At 42.5% G+C, this 20752-nt stretch overlaps 1 protein-coding gene across 2 annotated transcripts in view; it reads right to left on the bottom strand.

Annotated features, from left to right (window-relative positions):
• Grk5 (G protein-coupled receptor kinase 5) overlaps window positions 1-20216 on the bottom strand; it is a 175584-nt gene extending 155368 nt beyond the window's left edge. The window contains exon 1 of one of the 2 annotated variants that reach the window (XM_028773140.1): window positions 19337-20216. In XM_028773140.1, coding sequence (XP_028628973.1) covers window positions 19337-19388 — 52 coding nt within the window. In that variant the 5' untranslated portion in view covers window positions 19389-20216. The remainder of the gene's footprint in view (window positions 1-19336) is intronic. The other variant, XM_028773147.1, reaches the window with a different exon arrangement.
• Between the last annotated feature and the right edge of the window lie 536 nt (window positions 20217-20752).

Below are 20752 nucleotides of genomic sequence, written 5' to 3'. Positions count from 1 at the left end.
TAGGTCCAGGGACAGGAAGATGACTTAGTAGGTAACACAAGCCTGACAGCAGTCTTAATCAAATCCTCAGAGTTTCCTTAAAAAAGATAGGTGCAATGGCAGATACCTATAATCTCTGTACTCCTACTGCAAGATGAAAGGCAACGACAAAGTTCATGGGCCAGTTAGGCTAGTGCAGCAAAAACAAGAGGCCTCAAAAACAAGGTAGGAGAAGATTATCCTCTTACCAGAACCTGCTATAATAGGCACTCTATCCCTCTTCCTCTCCCTCTCCTTCCCTCCTCTTCTCTCTCTCTCTCTCTCTCTCTCTCTCTCTCTCTCTCTCTTTCTCTCTCTCCTTCTTTCTCTCTCCTTCTCTCTCTCTCTCTCTCTCTCTCTCTCTCTCTCTCTCTCTCTCACACACACACACACACACACTCACACACACAAACACACACACACACACACAAATAAAATGAAATAACAAAAGCTGTGGATCTGTTTTTCAAGCTTCCATTTCCTGTCTGTTTATACACTCAGAGTCATGGACAAGTAGTCTTTTAACTCAACCTTGACTTCTTCCTAATCCAAGCTTTGAATACTGTGAGGAAAGATGACAGGAGAAAGATGTTAAATCCCAACGCTCTCAAAAATATCACATGTATCACTTTCATGTCTCATAAGAAAATGTGCTTCAAACAACCCTCAGGTCATTTAACTCCATTACAGAAACTACAACACATCTTCCCACAGGGGAGGCAAATAGTCCCAGATTTCTGTCTTTAAAATACAGAAAGACACAATAGGTAAACTATTCCTACACTGCTGATGCTTTAAATTTGGAAAATCCAAATTGGGGGATTAGATACAAAATTAGTGAAAGGCACGTCTTTAGAACTGGATAACCCCTAAGGATCTGTTAGAATATACCCAGCACTCCATTGAAACACTCAGATTCTGAAGACAATTTTTCCTAACCCATACATTCCATGAGAAATTGTAAAAACAGAATGAGAAGTCACTGCAACATGCTGTTGACTAAAAACAGCTGCAGAACAGCATGAATGGGAGGAACCATTTGCATGAAATAATATCTCCATATTCTTACTCATGTATCTACGTGCAAGGCTGGGAACATGGCTACCTAAAAGCTGCCTTTGGGGAAGGGGTCGGAGAGATAACTTCATCCATAAAGTATTTATCTTGCAAATATGAGGACTGGCATTCAATCCCCCAGATTCCATCTTTTAAAAACCCAGTAAAGGCTAGGCATGATCAAATGTGCTTTTAATTCCGGCACTGATGACCCAGAGGCCAGCCTGGTCTACACAGAAGTTCCAGGATAGACAGCTAGAGCCACATAGAAAGACCCTGGATAGATGGATGGATGGATGGATGGATGGATGGATGGACAGACAGATAAATAGCAAGCCAGTAACAGTGGCACATAATAGTAATCCCAGGGCTTGGGAAGCAGAGAAAGGGGTATCACCATGTTTCTGGCCAGCCAGCCTACTTAACGAGTTCCAAACTAGTTCAAGACCCTGTTTTAAAAACCAAGGTAGATGGTACCTGAAGAATGACACTCAAGGTGTCTGACCTCTGACTTACATACACATTCATACAAGATAAGTACACACATACAAAAATTTTAAAAATAAATAAAAGCTGCCTAGTATCACCTCTGAGTGGCTTTTGTGACGGGACTGCCAGCAGAGATCATGGGAGACATTGTAATTCCTCATCAATGTTTTCCCTCACTTAAATTTTCAAGTATTGTCCAAAACCATGACACTGAGTTGGAATGGCTCCTATTGCACAATGAGTCCCAACTGTACACTCCTTTCAGTGTTTAATGCCCCATGTAGGTAGCAATGACATCCTGAACAGCTAGCCAGGTGACTGCCAGCAGCTGTGACAATACTGAAAGAGAATCTGACATGAAGGCACAGGCTCTGAACTAGCTGCATGTTCTGGCATAAATAATTTACTTCTTGAGCCTCAGAACTTTAACATGTAAAAATGGAGAAGAGTAAATTGCAGGATTCATAAAACAGGAAAGATGAACAACAACAAAAAAGCTCAAAAGGGCCTGGTAATTGTGTTTGTTTTGGTTTGTTTGTTTGTTTTGTTTGTTTGTTGTTTTTTCAAGATAGGTTTTCTCTGTGTAGCCCTGGCTATCCTAGAACTTGCTCTGTAGACCAGGCTGGCCTCTATTCAGTGATCTGTCTGCTTACCCACCACTCCCAGTGCTGGGATTAAAAACATGCAACATCTCTGCCAAGCTGGGCTTAGTAATTTTTAAATAATAGTATCTTCATTACTTTTATCATTGCTATTAAAATACTTGAAAAAGCAACTTAAGGAGGGAGAGCTTGGTGGTTTGTTGTTGTTTGCTTGTTTGTTAAAAAGGTCTTACATAGTCCAGGTTAGTCTCAAACTTGCTGTGTAACTAACTTCAACTTCTAATCCTCTTGCCTCTACCTCCTCAATTGGGGAATTGTGGGTGTGTCACTATATCCAATTTTATGTGGTACTGGGGATTAAACCCAGTATGTATGTAATGATTCATTTTGGCTCAAAGTTCAGTAGTATGTCATGGGAGTAAGTCGAGGTAGCAGGAACATAATGCAGCTGATCACAGTGCACTGCAGTAAGGCACCAAGAGAGGAATGCTGATACTCAGTTCCCAGTCTATGACATTCATTCACAATGGGCAAGTCTTCCCACCTCAATCTAACCTGGAAACATCTTTACAGACACTCCTAGCAATTTGTCTCCTAGATGGTTCTACACCTTACCAAGCTGACACTAAACATTAGCCATCACAGGCTGCTTTAGAAAAAATATACACTGGTCTCTTGAAATGTCTCTATGGCCTAGCAGTGGTGGCGCACGTCTTTAATCCCAGCACTTGGGAGGCAGAGGCAGGCGGATTTCTGAGTTCAAGAACAGTCTGGTCTACAGAGTGAGTTCCAGGATAGCCAGGGCTACACAGAGAAACTCTGTCTCAAAAAAAAAAGAAAGAAAGAAAGAGAGAGAGAGAGAGAGAGAGAGAGAGAGAGAGAGAGAGAGAGAGAGAGAGAAAGAAAGAAAGAAGAAGAGAGAAAAGAAAAAAAAAGAAATGTCTCTATGGGTAAATGCACTGGTCACCAGAAAGCCCAACAACTTAAGTTTGATTTCCAGGACCCACATGTTAGAAGGAGAGTACACAGCTAAGTTAGTTGTCCTCTGACTTCCACATGGTACACATACACACCACAAATAATAATAACAACAACAATAATACAAATGTCTGGGTTGATTTCTTAGAAAGGATATTCCTATTGTCCTCTGTTGCCTTCCCCTCAGAGGATATGATGCCTAGTGCACAGAACTCTGCTTCCTCCTGCTTCTCTATTCTAGGAAGGTACTTAGTACACAGAGGCCCATCCAGAGCAGCTAAGGTTCACTTAATAAGGAAGAACTTGATTCAGCCTGAGCCTTTCAAACCCTCTCTTCCTGGCAATCATTCCTGAAACTTTTATTCTTTCTTTCTTTTTCTTTTTTTCCTTCCTTTCTTCCTTCCTTTCTTCCTTCCTTCCTTCTTTCCTTCCTTTCTTTACATACCAAATGCTGCCTCCCTCCTGGTCCCCCCTCATAGAGTTCATCCTCCATCCTCCCCCTTCACCTTTGAGAGGGCACACACACATACAAACAGGCATCTCCCCACCCTGGTGCATCATGTTTCTGAGGGAAATGTGTTTCTGTTAGGCACATCTCCCATTGAGGCCAGACAAGGTAGCCCTGTTGGGCCTGTTGGGGAAGGATATCACAGTCAGGCTACAGCTTTACGGAGAGTCTATGCTCCAGTTATTAGGGTTCCCACATGGAGACTGAGCTACACATCTGCTACATAAGTGCTAGGGCCCTTTATACCCCACAGACACAAAGAGGTTGAACAAGAAGGAAGGCCCGAGTGAGGATGCTTAAATCCCACCTAGAAGGGGGAACAAAATAGTCATGGAAGGAAGAGGGAGGGAGAAACCTGGGTGGGAGAGGAAAGGAGGAGGGGAAAAGAAGAGCATGATCAGGTATGAGGGGAGACAGGAGAGAGGACCAGAGGGCCAGAAGGATGAATAGAAATATGCGGCTGCCAGGGGTAGGGGTTGGGGAAAACCTCTAGAAAGTCCCAGAGACCTGAGATGGGGGAGGCTCTCAGGACTCAGTGTGGGTTACCTTAGCCAAAATACCCAACAGTGGGGATATGGAACCTGAAGAGCCCACCTGGAGTAGTTAGACAGGACTCTTAGTGGTGGGATGGGGACACCAACCAACCTACAAAACTTTCCACCCAAAATTGTTCCTTTCTAAAAGAAATGCAAGGACAAAGATGGAGTAGAGACTGAAGGAATGGCTGACCAATGATCTGCCCATTTTGAGACCCATCCCATGGGCAGGCACAATCTTTCACACTATTAACAATGCTATATTGTATTGAATAGTATAGCAGTCCTCTAAGAGGCTTTACCCAGCAGCTGAGTAATACAGATGCAGATATCCACAGACAAACATTGGACAGAGGTCAAGGATCCCTATGGAAGTGTCAGAGGAAAGACTGAAGGCCCTCAAAGAGACGGCAACCCCACAGGAAGATCAACAGTGTCGACTAACCTAGACACCTGAGAGTTCCCAGAGTCTGAGCCACTAACAAACACTGGCTGGTCCCAGGCTCCCAGCAATTACATAGCAGAGGGCTGCTATGTCTGGCCTCAGTGGGAGAGGATGTGACAAACTCTGCAGAAAGTTAATGCACCAGGGTGGGGGTATACCCAGAGGTGCTATCAGAAACTGAATCATCAACCAAAGAACATAGACACAGCCTGAAATGTTTTTAAACTGACAACAACAACAACAAAAAAGCAAGAACACTAAACAAGCATAAGTATTATGAAAATTACTGAAGAGTAACCAAACAGGTGTATTTCAATGGTATCCAAAGACTCACCCTCCCCTTAGAAACATATTCAGCCATCTGAGGATATCCAGCTTCTCCTTCCCAAATTGACATTTTGCTACCTTTGAAGCTTTGAAGTTCTTTTCGGGGGGAAGAGTTCTTTGTTTGTTTAGTTGGTTTGGTCTTTTTGCTTTGGTTTGGTTTTGAGTTTTCCATTTGTTTGTTCAAGACAGGTTCTCACTACGTAGCTCTGGCTGTCCTAGAACTATGTAGACCAGGTTAGCCTCAAACACAGATATCCGAGTGCCTCTGCCTCCCAAATCTTGGGATTAAAGATGTATGCCACAAGGTCCTACTTTGTTTTTTTATGTGTTTGTTTATTTGTTTACTCCCTTTAATTGGGTACTACTTATGGGAAAACATCTGGAGCAAGTATCCAGGGCCAGTGCACTCCATCCCAGGCAGTGGTTAGTGGTTTGGGAAATGAGTATGTGGTAGAATAACTGGTGGTTTCTAATTATTATATATCACAGGGCTTGGCATCATACATAAAACTTCATCATGCTGGCCTCCTCCTCTTCAGAGAGATTACAGAATTGACTGTTTAGAACTTTTTCCTTTGAGTTAGCATACATTTTTCTTGTCTTAATTGGATCCAGCCTCCCAACCTGTGAGTAGAAAGGCATCCTTCAAATACCAGGTTCCTGCCATCCTATGTCTAGAAGAATTGCTGCCTAGCTTCCTATTTTCTTTCCTTTCTGCTCAATCTCAATTCTTCAGTGACATGAAGAACATGTGATGAACCCATCCTAGGCTACCTTTGATCTGGCCAAAAGAGGGATGGGGTTAGCATGAAGCATCTTCAAGGAACACAGCCTCAGAACCAAGGAAAACTATTTGCCTTGAACATTTGCTCTAATGCAAATATTTATTTCTGGGAAAACAACGAAAACAAACCACTTCCAACTTAGGGGGAAGGGTGAGTTTGCCAAACATTTTTCACAGTTAAGACAAACATTTGGAAAACATTTTCCTATTGGTCCTCTACCCTTATGTAATTTTTCTTTGCCATGCTGAAACATTTCCTAATTTATCATCTACTGTGCTATGACATGGAATCGGTGTGTGTGTGTGTGTGTGTGTGTGTGTGTGTGTGTGTGTGTGTGTATGTGTGTTCATGCCTGTAGGTCAGGTTATAATCTCAATTTCCACATTGCTTTTTGTTGTTTTGAAGACAGGATCTCAATGCCAGGGAACTAACTCTCTATGTGGTGGAACAGGATGGCTACAAACTCGTAAAGATCCACCTGCCAATGCCTCTCAAATGCTGAGATTAAAGGTAAGGTGTGTGCCACTATGCCTGTCTATCAACTTTTTTTTTTTTTTTTTACTCTTCCTGTCCTGGAACTCATCAGTTAAGTTTGGCAGGCCAGCCAGTGAGCCTAAGACCTAATCAGTGAGCACAAGTCTATTCACCCACCCAGCTTTTCACCATTTTCACATGGATTCCTGGAAATCCTCATCTTGTACAGCAAGCTATTTTCACCACCTATTTCCTTTAGGGTCTCTACTGTTCAGTTCTCCTTCCCATAGACATGGCACCATAACTTATTCTGGAAATTCTTTTGAACACCAATGATGCTTCAAGCACACTCTCCTCTGATACCATCATGCCCTATACACACACACACACACACACACCACGAATGCAGGCCTATGGACATCCATCTACAACACTCAAGCCCTGAGATAAGGAGGACACAGAGGTGACCTATACCAATGAAGTCAACATCCCAATTCTTATGCTCACTCCACTCCCCACTATGCCTAGAGCTTGGTTCCGTCTCATGGTTATTGTTTGCATGACCTAATATACTTGATCTAGGTATATTAATGACAACATTAAGACAAAGCAGAACATATTTCAGCATCAGCTCTTGAAGCTGCTTTTCCTGGACACTTGTTGACCCTTCTTCAGCCTCTTTCTACTTCAAAAGAGCTGCCAAGGTTCAACCAAGATAGAATTCCATTTCATATGATGCTTCACAACACCTTTTATCAACTATGCAGGCCAATTACATTGGCCAGGCTCCCTCTGTCCTATACGTGAATAATCCCTCACCTTTCCCTTGCCTGAGATACATAAATTCAGAACTACACCTCAATACCAATCAAAGGCAAAGACATGGCCTCCTGTCCCCTCATTATTAAGCAGTGACATCATACTACTTCTGGCTAGGATTCCAAGTCGATCCCCAAGGAGGGCAACAAATAGTACATGCACACAGAAAAAAAAAAAAAAAAGAGGGAGAAAGAAAGAGAGAGAGGGAGGGAGGGAGAGAGAGAGAGAGAAAGAGAGAGAGACTGACTCTGTCAAGGACTCTGGTTGTAATTACACATAAAGCTAATGCTTAAGAACACAAAGAGAAGGCAGTGTACCGTATAGACCATGACATGTTTCAAGGCACAGGCCAAGAAGATTTTGTACTTTTCCACCACCTGGCCCCTCTTACCCCCTCCCCTTGTAAAACATGCTATAAAAAAGCATTTCATGTTCAAAAAAAAAGAAATTATAATAAAAAAATGGTTAAAATAAAAAAAAAAAGAACACAAAGAGGGCAAACCCCACAATAACTTTGCTGGGGGAAAGGCCACTTCATGCTCCAACTTCAGGAAGGAGGCGGGGTACCGATCTCCTCTCTAGCTTCCACTTCTGTATTGAAGAAGACTGTAGGAACCTGAGCATGTGTCTAAGATGTCACCCTCAGGCAGAGTCCACAATCAAGTATGACCTAAAAGTAGGAAAGGTATTCTGAGGAGAGTTGGAACAGGGTAGGCCCACATCAGCTAGCCTGCTCACCACCCACCTCCGAGCTCTGCCAAGGATATGCTGCTGCCAATGATGTAGCTCTCTTATCACTGCCCCCATCTGCTTTGATGCCCTGTTCTTTAGGGACAAGTCTTTAGTATAGCTCCACCAGGAGAAATACCACATGGTTAACCTTATGAGGTAGTTTGAATAGGTATGGCCACCATAGACTTAGATATTTAAAACCTGGCCCATAGGAAGTGGCACTATTAGAAGGTGTGGCCTTGTTGGAGTAGGTGTGGCCTAGCTACAGAAGTATGTCACTGTGGGGGGGGGGGTGAGCTTTGAGGTCTCCTATGCTCAAGCTATGCCCAGTGTGACATACAGTCTCCTTCTGTTGACTGCTGATCAAGATGTAAAACTCTTGGCTCCTCCAGCACAATGTCTGCCTGCATACTGCCATGCTTCCCACCATAATGATAATGAACTAAACCTCTGAAACTATAAGCCAGCCCCAATTAAATGTTTTTCTTTATAAGAGTTGCCATGGTCATGGTGTCTCTTCACAGCAACAAAACTCCAACTAAGACACCTTGATAATTTGAAGTGTTAATAGGCAGAACATAAGCAGAGGGAAAACATAGGTAGAGTCAAAGTCATACATAGATGGACACATTTTCATGTGAATGTGAAGCATGTACATATATGTACATATCCCACTCACTCTTCAACCACAGAGATCACCCCATAACATAAGGGGATGCGATTATACTTTTATGTGCATGCATATGTGTTTACAAATGCCTGTGCATGTGTGTCCTTATGTATATGGAGGCCAGAGAACAGCCTTGGGTGTCATCCCCAAAACAATACTGACCTCCTTTAAGATAGGGTCTCTCTTACCAATTAGGGTAGACTGGGACTAACAAGCCCCAGGGTTTCTACCTGTCCATACCTCCCCAGCTCTGACATTAGAAGTGCATGTCTGTACACCTGACATTTTTACATGGGTTCTTGGGATTGAACTCTGGTACTCATACATACAAAAGAAGCTCTTTACTGACAGAATCATCTCCCTAACCTTCAGATATATTATTCAACTAGAATCACTTAATGCAAGGATTTCTCCATTGGCCATTAACCATCTAAAAGGAAACTCAACCCAGGTAATCACAAATTGATACTTGACTGATATCAAAGTCTAGATGGGAAGTTATGGTTCCTATTTGTTTCTTTAACAAGAAGGCCAACAGATCCACTTTCTGTCACCATTACAACCTTGTGGGTATTTTTAAAAAAACAAGAACAAAACAACAACAAAAATAAAAACCACACCTTGAGCAGTCAAGATGGCTTAGCCAGTAAAGCCACTTGCCACCAAGCCTACCAACCTTATCTCAATCACTGGGGCCCACACAATAAAAGGAAAGAACTGATTCCTATAGGTTGTCCTCCAACTTTCACACATGCACCCTGGTATATACACATAATGAAGGAAGTGTAATTTTTTAAATGTCTTAAAGCAATGAAACCAAGTATGAGCTCATTAAAAAAAAAAAAGCAAACAGAAACATACCACCCTAAGAAGTCAGTCTGAGCCTGGGCAGTGGTAGTGCTCACCTTTAATCCCAGCACTCCAAAGGCAGAGGCAGGTAGATCTCTGAGTTGGAGCCAACTCAACCAAACAAACACAAACAAAAATATCAATATGTCTTTTTTTCTCACATTTCATAGAAGAAAATAAAGATCTGTTTAGGAACATGGTGAGTCCTACTTGGAGTTGTTGCAAAGTTCACAGCTCAAGTAACTTTGAGCTAGTGACATCCTTTCTTGCTTCTTGGTTTCCCAAAACATCAAGCCAGGAGTAACTTCTCTTCTGGAAATACAGGCAGACAGAAAGCAGGTTTCTGCCACTTAACTAGGTTGGAATGTTCGTATGTTTATATCACTTCGCGTTCTGTTTTTTTTTTACTACTGTGTTTTGGTTTTGGTTTTTTTTTTTTTTTTTTTTTTGCTTTTCCAAACACAGGGTTTCTCTGTGTAACCCTGGCTGTCCTGGAACTCACTCTGTAAACCAGGCTGGTCTCAGACTCTCGAGATCTGCCTGCCTCTGCCTCCCAAGTGCAAGGATTAAAGGCATGCACAATCACTGCCTAGTTTCCTTTTGCTTTCTGAGCAGACCCTTAAATATGTCCTTAGAGGTTCACTTCATCCTTGCCTTTTTAAAAAATATTGATCTTCCACAGATTACAAATTCCTAGAGCCACATAGAGACCAATCAAAAGTGGCCTGATTTATGAGTGTCTGTCAAGAAGATGTTCCCAGTTAACTCTGGCACCATTTCAAATAGAGTTTCTGGCTTCAGACAAGAAAAAGTAACTAACTGTCTTACTGTTTCAAATGCTTTCCTTCCTTTGCAAGTATGCTTCATCTGAGTTATTGTTTAAAAGGTTTCAAATCTTACAAGAAATGGTCTTTAGGGAGAAATCACTGTGATGTAGTTGTAAGCAGTCTGACTTTAATATCTTTATCTTCTTTCTCTTCTCAGTCTAGTCTGTTGGGAAGAAGTGGAAACACTTCAAATTGCTTTACCCCGTTTCACCCTAATTTTAGCTCACTTCTATGAAGTCTACATAAGTTTCTTTTTTTTCCCCTTCTGTCTTTGAGTGGTGGTCTGGGAACGTCCCCCATAGGCTCATATATTTGAATGTTTGGTCCTCAGTTCGTGGACTGCTTAGGAAGGATTAGAAGATGTAGCCTTAGAAAGGCTATGTCCCTGAGTGTGTACTTTGAAGTTTCAAAAGGCCATAGCCAAGAACAGGCTCTCTGCCTTCTGATTGTGGATAAAACGTAAGTTCTTGCCAGGCATTGTGAATGGTACATACCTTTAATCTCAGCATTTAGGAGGCAGAGGCAGGCATATCTCTGTAAGTATGAGGACAACCTTGTCTACTACATAGTGAGTTCCAGGACAGCCAGAGAGTCTGTCACAAAAAAATAAAATAAAAAATAAAATAAAAAATAAAAAGGAAGCTCTTAGCTACTGCTTCAGTGCCATGCTTGCCTGCTGCTGCTATATCACTTGCTATGATGGTCATTGACTCACTCTCTGAAACTGTAAGCAAGCCTCCAATTAAATGCTTTCTCTTATAAACTGCTTTGGTCACAGAATCAATTTACAGCAATAGAACAGTAACTAAGACAGCTTGCAGAGCATATTTTCTCCATCTTGAAAAAAAAATGACTGTTTCAATATATAATCACACTAGAAATTTCAAGAAAGAACATGGAGCTAGGCATGGTATGGTAGTACGTATCTGTAAGTTCAGTACTTGGGAAGCTGAGGAAAAAAATGATCATGAGTTTAAGGTCAACCTGAGCTACATAGTAAGATGTTATCATATAATGAAAATAACTTTTAAAAACTAAAAGAACATGGGGTTCTATATGTGTTTATACCATACTCTTCATTTAAATCAAGAAAGACAGTTGCTCAATTTAGGTAAATTTCCGAACTATAAATGAAGAGAGGTAGGGGAATATGATAGCTCACCACTCTCACTATCTCCATTTCTGAACTAAGTAAACTGAGTCAGTCCCAAGTTCTACATATCTATCTACCTGGACCTGGCCAGCTCACCCTCTCCTTGTCTTCCTTTCAGTACCATGTCAAAGCATATAACCCAGTCCCAACAGAAGACAGCAGCCATGGTCTGAAGAGATGGCTCAGAAGATAAGAGCACTGACTGCTCTTCCAGAGGTCCTGAGTTCAATTCCCAGCAACCACACGGTGGCTCACAACCATCTGTATGGGATCTGATGCCCTCTTCTGGTGTATCAGAAGATAGCTACAGTGTACTCATATACACAAAATAAATAAATCTTTAAAAAAAAAAAAAAGAGGGCAGCCTCTATCTTTTCAATCCTGAACTGCAACCAGGTGTTCCAAGACGCTTTGTCAGTTCCCAACCAAAGGGTTTTCCTGTTTGTTTTTTTGAAGGTTTCCATCTGAAAGAGCTGATTTTATTTGTTTGGTTTGTTGTCTGCTTGTTTGAGATAGGCTTTCTTGTATAGTCCCAAAACTCTCTATGTAAACCAGTACTAGAAATAAAGGTGTAGCCGGGCGGTGGTGGTGCACGCCTTTAATCCCAGCACTTGGGAGGCAGAGGCAGGCGGATTTCTGAGTTCGAGGCCAGCCTGGTCTACAGAGTGAGTTCCAGGACAGCCAGGGATACACAGAGAAACCCTGTCTCGAAAAACCGAAAGAAAGAAAGAAAGAAAGAAAGAAAGAAAGAAAGAAAGAAAGAAAGAAAGAAAGAAAGAAAGAAAGAAGGAAAGAAGGAAAGAAAGAAAGAAAGGTGTGCACCACCACCGATTCTGATGAAAAAGCACCACATGCTACAAAATCAGCAGTTTGCTTCCAGATTCAAGCCCATCTCTCACGAATAAACTTGGATTCTTTAGTTTCTGAGTTTTGTTGTTTTGTAAAGACAGAATATCACTCTGTAGTGTAGGCTGGTCTTCAATTCATGGCAATTCTTACAGACATAAGCCTCCCTTGGTACAAGTATAATTTTAAATTGTATATACATCCTTCAGGCCATTGTCCACAGTCTAGACACAACAAAGTCCATAAGAGTCTACTCAGCTGCAGAACTGATGCCCTAATCAGCCTCAACTCTTTATGGAAAAGAAAACATCCAGCCATGTTCATATCTAATTTTCTAGTTTAAAGAGGCTAAAAAGGATTGACACATATCTCAGTGGTAGAGTACATGCCTAAAAAGCACAAGATCCTGAGTTTAATCCCAGGCATCACCAAAAATAAATAAATAGAGGTAAACCATGTGCTCAAATTGCTTTTTGTTTTGTTTTGTTTTGTTTTGTTTTGTTTTGTTTGAGACAGAGTCTCACTATATAGCTAGCCTGAATCCCGGTACATAGACCAAGCTGGCCTATAACTCAGACATCTACCTGAATCTGCCTCCAGAGTGCTGAGATTTATGGATTGCACTACCACACCAGACCCAATTGTCTCTTTTAGTCCATCTCTAAATGTATCCAAGGCTGATATTCAAAGTATCACTATTACCAAGGATCCTTCAAAAATCCATTGATGAATGAATATACACACCAATGTTACCCTTGTAAGAGTTCAGAAGACAATTCAAGAACTTTTTTTTTTTTAATGAGAATGAGTAGAGGATTCAACCAGGAAGAGATTGTTTTCTTTTTTAAAAAAGTAGAAGGATTTACACAAATGGAATGTGTCCTCTGGTGTCTGAATGATAGTTAAATGAACAATATTGTCTTCACTTTCTAAAAATGAACCTCAACAATAGCACTTTTTCATTAGGAATATCTAGATGTTATAACAAGGTATGGTAGCTCACATGAGTAATTTCAGTACTTCAGAGGCTGAGGCAAGAGGATGCTGCCAGTTTCAGGCCAGCCTGGGCTACACAGGAAATTCCAGGCAAATATGTCCAAAAAAAAAAAAGGTCTAGGTATTATGATGTATGATCTTGATCCACATATTCATTGGCAAAAAATATTAACTTTAAATATTGCCTGCAGGCCTAGATGGTTTCCTAAGAATGTTGACAGTCCCCAGGCAAGGGTTGAGAGCTGAACAGTGCTTGCTTGGAAAAAGCAAATGTGGTCATGTGTAGAACATTTCTGAAACCCACTTGGGCTTTCTTAAAGTCTGCAGTGCAGGCCCAAAGCCCATCATTTAGCAAGCCACTACAAGAGCTCTGGCTTTTAAAGACATCACTTAAGCAAGAATTGGTTTGGGTACTGAAAGATCAGGATCTTTTAGAGTTTAGAATCTGACAAGCAGCATCTAAGCTACTGAAAGATGAGAGTCTTGTGGGCCTTTATCTGATGCTTATAAAAACAGGCAGCTAGATGAAGCACAATTATCATTTGAAAATCTTTTGTTGGAAAGCCAGGCCTTTTGAATGTTGCTTTTGGTTTCTCTATCTCTATGTTGTAGATATTGAAAAGGAAGCTACACTAAGAGGCAGTTTCATTTAACAGCTTAACAGCATTGTGTTTAATAGGCCAGACTGCTTTCACACATGCCAGCTGCCAAAAACGAAAGCTATCACTCTTCTGAGTCCTCGGATTGAAGAGAAAAGCTTTGGGTAGCTATGTCTCTCCTCAGAGATGTTGTGGACTACAAGCTTCATAAATACCCAGTCTTCTGACAACTTAGTCCAGTCATGTTCCAGCTCCAGCATCAGAAACTAAGGACTCAAGGGGAAAGCAGGCTTCTAATCTGCCATGGAATGCCAAGCCTATCAAAGGCAAAGCCTACTTCTCCCAGTTCTAGACATTGGCTCCTTTCCTTCTGCTAGCCTCCCTGGCCTCTCGAAGGCCCCAAGTTCACCTTCTCCCAGGTCCCTAATCTTGATCATCAGACAGATATAGGCAAAAAGTCACAGCCTTATCTAGGAAAATTTCCTTGTACAGTCCAGTTTTCAGAAATTATGACAAATAGTAGAGTCATTCTGTTCCAATGCTTGCTAGCCTCAAAAGCAAGGATATATGTCCAGTTCTCCTGAAATCTTTATAATAAGATAGGGCTATGACTGCTAGCCTGTGAAGAAAGGAAAGGTAATTTCTTGTAAATGTTTCTCCCACCAGTATTGCTCCAAAGCAATATAACAAATCTAGACTATAAGAGAGAAAAAAGGAAGGAAGGAAGGAAGGAAGGAAGGAAGGAAGGAAGGAAGGAAGGAAAACTTTTTTTTTTTTTTTTTTTTTTGGTTTTTCGAGACAGGGTTTCTCTGTATAGCCCGGGCTGTCCTGGAACTCACTCTGTAGACCAGGCTGGCCTCGAACTCAGAAATCCGCCTGCCTCTGCCTCCCGAGTGCTGGGATTAAAGGCGTCCGCCACCACCGCCCAGCGGAAGGAAAACTTTTACTGCAAAATAAATCAAAAAGAAATATACAAAAGGCACTCTGCAAACACTCTCACTCACTACCAATAGTTCATCAAGAGCTTGCCTGCCAATTTTCTGAGATTCTGAAATGTAAATAGATAGAAGACTTGGTCTTGGTCCCTTTTCATTAAATGCTTAATCACTTAGCTCATTTTCATAAACTGGCATGAATTTTGTCTCATTTCTTTGTTCCTTAACTATTTCTTAGGAAAGCTTAATTCCTAGGAAAGATCAAAATCAACTTGATGCTTTCTCACACAATTAAGACAAATAAAAAAGTCACACAATACACTCCAGTAGGTTTAGCATTTTGAAATTAATTACCGTATTTTATTATTTCAAAACAACTGAAGAGCTAGCTGGCTTAGCGGTTAAAAGCACTGTCTGCTCTTTCAGAGGTCCTGAGTACAATTCCCAGCAACCATGTGGTGGTTCACAACCATCTATAATGAGATTTGATGCTCTCTTCTGTCATACAGGCATACAAACAAATAGAGAACCCATATATATCAAAATACACAAATAAATAAATAAATAAATAAATCTCAAAACAACAATCACAAAACTGGAACTTAGAGGCAAGCCAATCTCTGTGAGGCCAACCTGATCTACATAGTCAATTAGCAGGGATACACAGTGAGATTCTGTCTCAAAAAAGTTTTTTTTTTTTAAAAAAAGAAAGAGAAGGAGGAAGAACAACAAAAAAAAGAAAGCAAACAAATTCATTTGTTTCTTTGTTTTGTAGGTTGGTTGGTTGGTTCAGATAATGTCTCACTAGGCATATTCCTGGCTGGCCTAGAACCCTTCATGGTAGACTACTAGCCTACCTCTTGTCTGCTGGGATTAAAGGTGTGGATTACTACATATGCCCATCTTTTCACTTTCACTTTTAATAAACTTTCACTATTTAAGGAAAGGAAATATGGGCATAGTGGCACAGACCTATAAATCCCAGCACTTGGGAAGTGAAGGCAAGAACACCAAAAATTCAAGGCCAGCCTGGTTGGGAGTTTATGGCCAGTGTGGGCAACACAGACCTTGTCTCAAAGGGGTGGGAGTGGAGGGAAACGGTACTCACTAATATGGACAAATCACTTTACAACATTCACAAAGTATATCTGTCTTTCTTTAAGGTTTGTTCTCTTTGGAACAGAGTGACTTTTATTTGAAAGCCACATTTAAAATTGTCTACAATATATCTTGGGAAGAGAACTTGCTTAAATTCCACATTCACCAATTATATTTTTCATCTGTAAGCATTCAAAAGAATCTTCAAGAAGTATTTTAAAACATTTTAGACTTAGCTGGGCAGTGGTGGCACACACCTTCAATCCTGGCACTTGGGAGGCAGAGGCAGGCAGATTTCTGAGTTCAAGGCCAGCCTGGTCTACAGAGTGAGTTCCAGGACAGCCAGGGATACACAGAGAAACCCTGTCTCGAAAAACCAAAAATAAATAAATAAATAAATAAATAAATTTAGACTTGGTGCTTCGGAGTTTGCTTGTTTTCCATGTACTACAAAATTTATATTAGTTACTTCACTAACCTAGCTGGAATTTTTTTCTTTCTTCTCTTTTTCTCTCTTTCTCTTTTAATAGTATCACATATTAAAACTTAGACATGAGGGCTGGAGAGATGGCTCAGCGGTTAAGAGCACTGACTGCTCTTCCAGAGGTCCTGAGTTCAATTCCCAGCAACCACATGGTGGCTCACAACCATCCGTAATGAGATTGGATACCCTCTTCTGGTGTGTGTGAAGACAGTGACAGTATACTCACAAACATGAAATAAATAAATAAATCTTTAAAAAAAAAAAAAAAACCCTTAGACATGAACTCCAAGAAATCCAAGGGCAGCTGACATTGAATTTTGGATCCTCCTCTCTCTACCTCCCAGGGGCTGGATTGACAGTCCAGTATAACCACACCCAGTTTATTCCCTGATAGGGAATCAGAGCCAGGGGTTTTGGTACCTGCTAGGTAAACACTTTTATACCCTAGTCTTTTTTTCTTTTTTATCTATCTTTCTCTTCCTCCCTTTCTCAAGTCCCGTCATCCCCCCCCCTTTGTTTTTCCTTTCCTTCCTTCCTTTTACATGAATGGAAAAATAGTGCTAGGGACCAAATCAAGGCCTTTTGCATACTAGGCAAGAATTCTGCCTCTTGAAATATTCATTTCTGAATATCTAAATAATATAGTTATTTGGAGAATTACTAAAATGCAGCAAGATGACTTTAAGTAGAAAACTTTAAAAAGAACATGTGTTTATTTCTAGACTCTTCCATGTCAACTGGGATAAGTTCAAAGCCTTAATAAAGCCCCAGCCTTTATTGAATAGAAGTACTTAAAATTGTAGATTCTCTTTAGACATGAAAGGAAAAAAGTTAAATACAAGTTTTAAAATGAAGCGTCCATGTACATGATTAATTTATCGTTCACATGTCAATCTCTCTGTTTCCTTGCAGGCAAAGCCCTCTCATCTGGAAGGCATTCTTAAAAGCTGTTTCTCACCAGGAGATGTCTATTGAACTCTCACAGGAAAACTAAAAGACTTTAAAAGGAAAACAAAACAAAACAAAGGGCACATTCTTGAGTACTTCCAATCACAGTAATTTGGCCCCAATGGGAGTCCATCATTCCACTTATACTTCTAGTACACAGTTTTCCTCTCTAAGGCTCTGGAAAAACCTATATACTAACCTGACAAACAAAAATCCCAGCCAGTAAATTCATTTCAGTAAAAACAGTGGGAATAATAACCATAGGTGGGGAAAACTTTCCAATTCAAAGTGAAACATACCCAAAGAAGTCAGTGCTGAGGGAAGAATAAATAAGTATATAGCATGGAGAATCCAAAGGAGCTGACTTCCCGGGAAACAGGAGAAATCAGTGGAACATGCAAAGGCCTCCAGGACCAGAGACTCCCAAATAATCATACCCAGAGATTTCCCAAGAAATAATTTTAGAATAGACAATTTGCCCAACGTGAAGCCCTGAGATGTACCATTGTGTCTCACCACTAGGTGGCAGGCTGCAAAGCTTGCAGGCAGGAGCTTTCTTCACCTCCAGACACTGCCCCCAGCCCAGTAAAGAAGTTTCTACTCTACACCTAGTTCTACTTCACTAAAAATGTCAGGTTAGTGAAGGTCAGGGGACAAAACTTTAGCCCCACCTCTAAAAAAGTTAAAGGGAAGGGCAGTGGAGAAGGGAGACTTGAATATCTGAAACTCTACTCAGTTTTCAGAGCATTGGCTCCTTTGGGGACTTCCAAAACAAGCCTTCCAGGTGGCTGTTTTAGGATGACAAGTGACCTGAAAGTGCCAGATGAGTTGCTAAAACCTAGCACAAGGTGGGTTGTATCCCAGCACACATCATGTACTGAGCGACAAGGTGATGGAATGGGCTGGATAAACATGAGTTGTTTTATTGCTGGCCAGAAAGCCTTCCTTCATTCATCAAAGTGGCTGAATGAAAATATTATGAAGCAGGGATGGCAATTTCCCGGGCTACTTGCAGAGAATCCTTCTGAAGGGAAAAACCTTACTCAGTCTGCCCTAGATATCAAATACAGCCTTCTTCCAGTAAAGGAAAACAACAACAACAAAACGAAACAACCCTTCCCCTTCTTATAGAATGGTTGCACACCAGAATCCAAATCTTGGCAAATGCAACGTTACATAAATTCCAAGTTTTCCTAAATATGTATGTTTACATTCATGCAACACAAACCTTTTAGGATATCGAAGTTTCTGCCACCCCACACACTTTTCCAACTCAAGAATCAAAAGTCTAGATGCATGATACAAGGTATTACTAAGGATCTTACCCATTCCTAACAGCTAAATGCAGGAAATTTAGTGAGATGTATATAAAACACATCTAAACAGTTCCCCATAACTAAGCCTTATCCACCTCAGGGGTGGGAGTTGGGGTGGTTAATAACAACAATCCACCCTAAAAAATTTAAATTATTTTCTTAGTGACGTGTAAAGCCACCCTTTCATTATTCTATAAACTGGCTAATTCCTCAGCATCTTACTTTGCCTTTAAAAGGCTTCCTTCCACACAACGACGGGATTTCCCTAAGAAATTTTCCCAGAAGATGATTTCCACCAATAGTCTTTATCAACTCAGCCCTCGCAAGCAAAGACTTGGTTTTTGCTAATTCCAATCCCACAACACACACATACACATACACACACACACACACACACACACACACAGAGAGAGAGAGAGAGAGAGAGAGAGAGAGAGAGAGAGAGAGAGAGAGAGAGAGATAGTGAGATAGTTAGTTTTCACACCCTTAAAACCATCTCGGACCAACTCTAAAGGCTGTTTTATTGGCACGTTTTCTTGCCTCTATCTCCTAAAAGAATGCTTTTCCAACTACCCTTTCAACAGCTGCGGAGACCGCACGATTTCTAGGTTCAGCTGGAAACTAGAGAATATTTTAGCATCTTAACTCGTCCCTGCAACTGTCTTTGCCCCAATCCTAATCTTCTGAGCCCAAAGGCAGGAGCCCCTCAATATTTGCAGACAGATCTCCAAGCTGTACCGCTTGCACCAACTCACTGCGAGTATACTGCACGCCCGCTTGTCACCCGACACTCGCACCCCGGCCCGCGGCAAAAGCGCCGTGCACGCACCGGACCACCGAGCTTACCTTCCCGGGCTTTCAATAAGACCGTGTTGGCCACGATGTTTTCCAGCTCCATTGACAGTCGGCAGTCAGCGAGGGAGCCGGCCGGCGGGGCTGTCAGCGTCTGGGGTGATGCCGCTGCTCGAGCTGCCGCCGCTGCTGCCAAACCCCAGAGCAAGCAGCCTGCCTTGCTACCGCATTATTCTTTCTACGAGCCCGCGGAGTTTCACCCTCTGCACCGAAGAGCCGCCGCCGCCGCTTCTTCCTCCCTCTGTGTCCCCCCCTCCCCCCTCCCTCCACCCGTTGCCCCCCCGCCCCCACCCTCCGCGCGTCTCTGTCACTCCATTCTCCTCCCCTCCAGCTCCCTCGGATGCTTTAATGCTTCGGATGCTTCAGCCTCCCCTCGTTCCCCTCCCGGGGGTGTGGTACTCCAGGCTCGAGCCTCCGCACCGCGCAGGCGTCTGCCCGGAGGCAACTCCCACCGCGCGCTCTGGACGCGGGGAATGCTGGGAATTGTAGTCCGGCGTCTGACGGGGCGGGGGCTCTACTACACCGGGACTGTGGAGCAGTACTGCTGCCGGTTTGGCGCTGAACCCAGGCGACACAGCCTGCTACCGGCAGGAGAGTCAAAAACGACTCAGCCAAGGCGGAACCCCCACTCCCGGAGCGAAGAGTCTCTTTCCTGTCCCGCCAAGATCCGAGAAAGCGGAAAGCACAAGCCAAGGCGGCAGGACGCTGCTGTGGGAGGCCCAGGAGTGAGCTGAGACCCGAGCGAAGGCGCGCCCCTGGGGTTCCGCGCGGCCTGCCGTCTGCCGTTCACACACGCCAGGTCGTTGACAAAGGTGCACTTTGTTTCCGGGCAGCAAGGGGTTCGCCAGTCTGGGGCGACCGACCTGGCGGCCGCTGATCTCTAGGCACGTAGCATGAGCGCCCTCTGGCGAGAGCGCGTCTACGCGAACCAGAATGCGGGAGCCTAGGACTCCCGGGATCTCCACGCTCCGAGCAGCTTCGCTTCGCAAGCCCGGGGTCCCAAAAAACCACGATTTTCATTATAACCAAACATATTGTAGTCGAGTTACTAAAAACACATAAAAAATCGAATCTGCTGTGGGAATGTTGATGAGTAACAAGCCAAGCCATCGCCAAGCCAGCGTGACAAGGCATTCAAATTCCAGGCTTGTTTATCTTGGAGCACTTGGGTCCTTACACTTTCAGAACCTCGGACTCCAAATCTTGTCCCAGCTCCTCTTCCCTAAAAAGTTCTAATGCTGGGAAATTGGCTCTCCGGTCACCTGGGGTCTTTGGAGGAGAGCCCTAAAAGCTGGGGGCGGGGCTGCCAGGCCCCAAGGAACAATGAGGCCTTTGCCTCCTCCGGGCCGGATATCCGTTCTGAAACTAGGTCTGAGGCTTCTGTGTCCAAAAGAAGGAAAAGCCGGCTGT

This window comes from Grammomys surdaster, unplaced genomic scaffold (assembly GCF_004785775.1).
Source record: "Grammomys surdaster isolate TR1022 unplaced genomic scaffold, NIH_TR_1.0 66, whole genome shotgun sequence".
In the NCBI taxonomy this organism is placed as follows: domain Eukaryota; kingdom Metazoa; phylum Chordata; class Mammalia; order Rodentia; family Muridae; genus Grammomys; species Grammomys surdaster.
This window is presented reverse-complemented; position numbering and strand designations above follow the sequence as displayed.